Source organism: Propithecus coquereli, unplaced genomic scaffold, assembly GCF_000956105.1.
Source record: "Propithecus coquereli isolate 6110/MARCELLA unplaced genomic scaffold, Pcoq_1.0 Scaffold56, whole genome shotgun sequence".
Classification (NCBI taxonomy): domain Eukaryota; kingdom Metazoa; phylum Chordata; class Mammalia; order Primates; family Indriidae; genus Propithecus; species Propithecus coquereli.
Genome location: NW_012151507.1, coordinates 6,978,346 through 6,985,632, shown reverse-complemented (window position 1 = coordinate 6,985,632; position 7,287 = coordinate 6,978,346). Strand labels below are relative to the sequence as shown.

Sequence of the window (7,287 nt, the reverse complement as noted above, 5' to 3'; positions counted from 1 at the left end):
TCAAAAAAAAAAAAAAAACTCATTTAAGGGATTGATTTGTGGAACCTGAACCTCAAGGATGTCTATGAAATGTAGTTTTTTGTTTGCCAATGTCTGCCTTGCCTTAAGACACACCAGAAGAGGATCAAATAGTGAGAGCCAGTCCGTTGTTGTAGATTGTAAGTAGATTAGTTTTTTCAGTGACCTTTTTTTTCATGCAACACTATTTTGAAGACATCGGTGACTTTTAAGGATGAGTTTTGTTTGTTATTTTTCAAAAAGCTAACCTGATTATGTAAGTAGAGGGAAAATTTCTAAAGAAATAAGTGGATTATTATACTTTAGTGTTTCAGTATTTTAAAAGGAAAAGTCATAGAGAGAAATAGATTGGCTCATTGTTGCTTTTGGTTCCTCTTTTGTGTTGTATAGGCATGTACTATACTCCACCACCACAGTGTGTGTCCCGCTTTGTCCGACCACCACCGTCTGCTCCCGAACCTGGTCCTCCATACTTGGATCATTATCCACCCTACCTCCAAGATCGTGTAGTAAACTCTCAGTATGGCACACAGCCACAACAGTACCCACCTATGTACCCACCTCACTATGATGGCCGACGAGTATACCCTGCTCAGTCTTACACGAGAGAAGAGATATTCCGAGAAAGCCCTATACCCATTGAGATTCCACCTGCAGCAGTACCATCCTATGTACCGGAATCCAGAGAAAGATTCCAGCCGATGGAGGGTTACTATCCAGTGGCTCCTCATCCAACTCAGATCAGACCTTCGTACCTCAGAGTATGCTGTGGTTTTTTTTCTTATGACACAGACTTAATTTGATTATTGCTTGCAGTGATTCCTTACATTTTTTGCCATGATAATAACATGATTGATTTAACATTATCAGTTATTTTTTTATAAGAATGCTGCTTCTTTCTTTCTAATCTTTTCATAATTTGGGTAGATTTTTTGTTTGTTTTTTGTTTGGTTTTGTTTAGACTCAAGATCTTGCTATGTTGTCCAATCTGGGTTCAAGCGATCCTCCCGTATCAGCCTCTTGAATAGCTTGGATTACAGGTGCATGCTACTGTGCCTGGCTTGGTTATTATTTTTAAAAATTTAATTAATGGGGGGAAAAAATTCCACCTCGTCCCTACTAACCATTCTTAGCTTATGAACGTTAGATGGTTTTTTTAAATAATTCTGGATCTACTTGGAAATTATGGCGAACTAAAAGAAACCTAAATTTAGCTTTTTGGGAGATCTTGAGAGTTTTGTGGGGCTTTTCTTAGTTTTGCTTTGTTCCGTTAAAGTCTCAGTATTTCCAGTTGTTAAGATGGGTATACAAACTGCTTCTTATTTAAAATATATGCTAAATGAACTAATAGGTTCTGAAATTCTTTTTCAATTTTAACTAATCTTTCCATTTTCAGGAGCCTCCTTATAGCCGGCTTCCTCCTCCTCCCCAGCCCCATCCTAGTCTAGATGAACTACATCGCCGGCGAAAGGAAATAATGGCCCAACTAGAGGAAAGAAAGGTTATCTCTCCACCTCCTTTTGCACCTTCACCAACATTGCCTCCTACCTTCCATCAAGAGGAAGTAAGTACATCAATTTTAGTATCGTTTATCAATTTTTCCTTTATCATTTTGTGTATGTGTGTGTGTATGTGTGTCCTGTTTGAGTAATCTTTGCCTATTCCTCAGGTTATGAAGATATTTTCCTATGTTTTCTTCTAAGAGGCTTTTTATTTTATTTCACATTCAGATCTACAATCCATCTAGAATTGATTTTTGTATATAATGTGTTGGGAGTCAAAATCTGTTTTTTTTTTTTTTTTTCATAAGGATATTTCATTGACCAAGCACCATTTAATGAAATGAGTTTCCTTTCCCCAGTGCCCTGCAGTAGCCTTTGGCATAATAAGCTGACCATGTGTGTTTCTCAACCATATTCTGTTCCATTGATCTATTTCTATACTTACACCGGTATCACATTCTCTTTGTGTAATTTTATCATAAGTCTTGATATGTGGTGGTATATGTTTTCCAGTATTGTTCTTTTAAACTCAGCATATTGATATCCACAAAAACATCTTCTGCAATTTTAATTAGGATTATGTTGAATCTCTGGATCTGTACTGTCTAATATGGTAGTCATTAGCCACATGTGGCTGTTGAGTGCATACATTGTGGCTAGTTCAAATTCAGATGTGCTATAATCATAAGATACACACTGGATCTCACAAGAATGGAAAAACAAAGCATGTACTCATTATTAAATTGGAACTAAATGATCAACACTCGTGTATATACGGTAGTAAAATTAAATGGAAATCAAGCAGGCGGGAGCAGGGAGGAGGGATGGGTACATTCATAATGGGTACAATGTACACTATCTGGGTGATGGACACACTTATAACTTTGACTCAAATTGTACAAAAGTAATTCATGTAACCAAAATGTTTGTACCCCTGTAATATTCTGAGATAAAAAATAATAAAACGTTAAAAAATAAAAAGAGTAAGATAATACACTGGATCTGAAGATTTAGTACCAAAAAAGTAAAATATTTCATTGATATTTTTAATATCTTGGCTATCTCAAGGTAAATAAAATGTATTATTGGCTGGTTGCAGTGGCTCATGTCTGTAATCCTACCACTCTGGGAGGCTGAGGTGGGAGGATCGCTTGAGGTCAGGAGTTCGAGACCAGTCTGAGCAAGAGTGAGACCCCCGTCTCTACTAAAAATAGAAAAAATTAGCCGGATGTGGTGGTGTGCACCTATTATCCCAGCTACATGGGAGGCTGAGGCAAGAGGATCCCTTGAGCCCAGGAGTTTGAGGTCGCTGTGAGCTAGGCTGACACCACGGCACCCTAGCCTGGGCAACAGAGCAAGACTGTCTCACACACACAAAAAAAGTAATATTAAAATTAGTTTCACCTGTTTCCTTTTTTTTTAATGTGGCTACTAGAAATTTTAAATTTATGTATGTGAGTCATGTATTTGTATTGGACTGTGTTGCTTTAGATCAATATCGTAAGAAATGACATCTTTCTAATAAGTCTCCATGAACATGATGTACCCTTGTATTTATTTAGATCTTTTTCATACTTAGTACTTAACTTTAGTATCTTGCTCATTGTAAATTAAATTTATTCCTAGGTAGCTGATGTTCTTTGAAACTATTTTAAGTAGAATTCTTTTTTTTTTTTTTAATTTCAGCATATTATGGGGGTACAGATGTTTAGGTTACGTGTGTTTTCCTTGGTTCCCCCCCCCAAGTCCGTGTTTCAAATATGTCCATCCTTCGGGTAGTGCGCATTGCACTCCTTAAGTAGAATTCTTTTCGAAATTTCATTTTCTATTTGTTACTAATATAGAGAAATTAAATAGTTTTTCATGCACCGACCCTTCTATTCAGCAGGCTTGCTAAATTTCCTTATTAATTCTAATATTTGTTAGTGTATTCTTCTGGATTTTCGGTGCACACAATCATGTCCTCTGTATAATAACTTTTTTCCCCTTTTGATTTTTTTCTCATCTCGTTGCACTTCAGTGTAATGCTGAATAAAAGTGATGATAACAGGTATTCTTGACTCATTTCTGATCTTTGAGTAGATGGATCTTTTATTAATTCTCCATTATGATGTTTGCTGTAGGTTTTTTGGTAGATAATCTTTATCAGATTAATGAAGTTTCCTTCTATTCCTGGTTTTGGAATTTTTTTTGAATAAGTGAGACATGTTAAATATTTATTTAACTCAATAATGAGGAAGCCAACAGGATAGTAAAGTTGGTTTAAAGAATCAGAAAGACAGGTGGTGATAGGTAGTGAAAGTCAGAACAAAAACAAGGACGATGAAATAGGTTGCTTCAAAAAGAGAACTGGTTGATGGTACCACAGGACAATAAACCATAAATTGGAGAGTCATCTTCTTTGTATTTCTATAAGACAGTGCTAATAGTTATGAATGAGTGTTGTCTTACTATCTTTTTAATCTCTATATGGTCTATAATGATGCTAATTTTTCCATTTCTGTTATTAGTAATTTTTTTGTTAGTCTTGCTAGGAATTTATCAGTCTTTTTTTTTTTGATTATCAGTTTTACTTGTCTTTTTGAAAAGCCAACTTTTTGCTTCTTTGATCATATTTAGTTTGTTTTGTCGATTGTATATACTGCCTCAGCTTATAATGTGTGTATGTTTTTACAAAGAGTCAAATAAGTTTTCTTAGCAGGATTGTGGTTATTATGTAAGGAACATATCTTGTTCTGGTCCTTGCTGTTTGGCGTGCTGGCTCACGCCTGTAATCCCAGCACACTGGGAGGCTGAGGCGGGCAGATTGTCTGAGCTCAGGAGTTTAAGAACAGCCTGAGCAAGAGTGAGACCCTGTCTCTACTAAAAAAAATAGAAATTATCTGGACAATTAAAAATATATATATATTAAAAAATTAGCCGGGCATGGTGGCACATGCCTGTAGCTACTCGGGAGGCTGAGGCAGGAGGATCACTTGAGCCCAGGAGTTGGAGGTTACTGTGAGCTACGCTGACGCCACGGCACTCACTCTAGCCCGGGCATCAAAGCAAGACTCTTTAAAAGAAAGGAACTTATCTTGTATCCTTTATGTATAGAATTATGATTCTAAACATTGCTAACTGACAAATTATTAATAATAAGCAATAAAAATCAAAAACTGAAGTGCATCACACATAGTAAACAGTAACCTGTTGGGTATATGAAGGTGATCTACTAAATAGAAGTTATTCACAGTATCTAGCTTTCCCATCTAAATACTTGGGATGAACTTTTCACAATAATGTAAGTTATTAATAAAGTCATAACATCTGTTAATGTAGTTTTATTTGTAAAGTATAAACAACTGGTATAGTGTTTCAGAAGTTGTATATTAGAGACATCTGAGAACTTTGTTATGCCATACTTTTTTATAAAAAAATATGGGAAGAAATATGACATCGTGAAAAGTGAGCTGATTTTCAAATCGAACGTACTTAACTATTTAAGGTTCAGCTGTGTCCTTCATCGTGTGATCTTTATTAAGTTACTTAGCCTCCATGAACTCTGAGGCTAGGTTTCTTCATTTGTAAAGCATAATAAAGCCTACCTCATAGTGGTGTGGTAAAGATTAAATGAGACATAAGGCATTGACCACATAGTAGGTATTCAGTAAATAATAACTATTCATACTGTTATTTCTAATAAAAATTATACTATTGCCTGGCTATTAAGGAACTTTATCTAGAATCATTTTAGTTGCCAATATTCAAAGCTATACATTTAAACCTCAGTTCCGATTACAAACAACCTACATAGAGTTGTACCAAATTCATACATTATAGAAATACATAATATAGAAAAAAATTTCTTCAAAATCTCATTTTCTATAACCATTGTCAGTTTATTACATATTTCAGCTTTTTTTGTGCTTGAGCTATTAATAACATGTTTTTCATTGACACATAATTGTACATATTTATGAGATCCAGAGTAATATTTCGTACATGTATATAATGTTCAATGATCAAATTAGGATAATTAGCTAATCTGTTACCTCAAACATCTTTCTTTGTGTTGGGAACATTCAAAATTGTTCTAGCTTTTAGAAAACATTCAGCAAATTATTGACTGTGTTCACCCTATAGTGCTATAGAACACTAGAACTTATTCCTCCTATCTAGCTATAATTTTTACCTGTTAACCAAGCTCTCCCTATCATCCCCCTCCCCTCATTCCCTTCCCAGCCTCTAATAACCACGGTTCTACTCAACTTCTATGAGTCCCAACTTTTTTTAGCTCCCATGTGTGAGTGAGAACACATGGTATTGATCTTTCTGTGCCTCATTTCACTGAACATAATGTCCTCCGGGCTTATCCATATTGCTACAAGTGGTAGGATTTCGTTATTTTTTATGGCTAAATAATATTCCATGTATATATACCACATTTTCTTTATCCATTCATCTGTTGATGGACATTTAGAATGATTCCTTATCTTGGCTGTTGTGAATAGTGCTGCAGTAAACCTAGGGGTGCAGATATCACTTCAGTACACTGATTTCCTTTCCTTTGGATAAATACTCGTAGTGAGATTGCTGGATATCTCTCTCTCTGTCTCTGTCTCTGTCTCTCTCTCTCTTTCTCTCTTTCTTTTTTTTTTTTTTAAGAGACTGTCTCATTCTGTCACCCAGGCTGGAGTGCAGTGGTATGTTCCTAGCTCACTGCAACCTCCAATTCCTGGACTCAAGAGATCTTCCTGCCTCAGTCTCCCAAGTAGCTGGGACTACAGGTAAATGCAACCACTCCCAGCTAATTTTTAAAATTTTTTAATGTTTTGTAGAGATGGGGTCTCACGGTGTTGCCCAGGCTGGTCATGAACTCCTGAGCTCAGATGATGTGATACTCCTGCCTTGGCCTCCCAAAGTGCTGGGATTCCTGTTGTGAGCCACCATGCCTGGCCTCATCATTATTTTTTAATAGGATCATTTAGGGTAGTACATCTTAAGGTTTTGTGTCTGTGTTTTGCATTTTTTTGTTTTTACTTAACCAGTTATTCTGGTTGTCTTTTCCATGTCAGTATATAAATTTATCTCATACTTTTTAAACAGCTGTATAATATATTACAGTCAGGGATAAAAAAAGGGGCACTCTTTTAGTAGGTCATGTGTTTTAAAAGCTAGCTGTTCTACCTAAAGTTTTAAGTAGAGGAGAAATAAAAAAGGAATTAAAATATTTAAATAGTGGTAGTACAAAGAAAAGGGAAGAGGTTATGAACAATAAAAACAGACGTGTGGTTGAAAATGAGTGATATTGGTGAGCAGCAGACCCTCTGTCAATACAGAAAGCCAATAATGATACCTAAAAAAGGGATCATTTTCGTATAGGGGGAGGCACAGAGCTACTTAAATGTACCAATAGCCCCTAGGCATCAGTGTGTGTGTGTGTGTGTGTGTGTGTGTGTGTGTGTAGTGTGATAAGCAAATTAAGTTGTCTAATGTGAAAGCAGCATTAAGGTTTAGTTCTAGCACTGCCCTATACCGCTAGAGCCTTGGTCATATCACCTATGTTGTGTGTTACGAACTTGAGGAGTTTATGAGATAGTGTACCTGAAAGCACTTCGAAAATGTAAAACATTACATAAATGTGAATGTTGCAGTTTTAGTAAAAATACTTAAAATAGCCTTAAAAGCTGGGCGCAGTGGCTCACGCCTGTAATCCTAGCACTCTGGGAGGCCAAGGCGGGTGGATCGCTCAAGGTCAGGAGTTCGAGACCAGCCTGAGCAAGAG

The 7,287-nt window shown here is 36.2% G+C and overlaps 1 protein-coding gene across 1 annotated transcript in view; it reads left to right on the top strand.

Moving 5' to 3' along the window:
- RC3H1 (ring finger and CCCH-type domains 1) overlaps window positions 1–7,287 on the top strand; it is an 81,768-nt gene that overhangs the window by 65,753 nt on the left and 8,728 nt on the right. Inside the window, exons 10-11 of the mRNA XM_012657724.1 lie at window positions 409–779; window positions 1,415–1,582. Coding sequence (XP_012513178.1) covers window positions 409–779; window positions 1,415–1,582 — 539 coding nt within the window. The remainder of the gene's footprint in view (window positions 1–408; window positions 780–1,414; window positions 1,583–7,287) is intronic.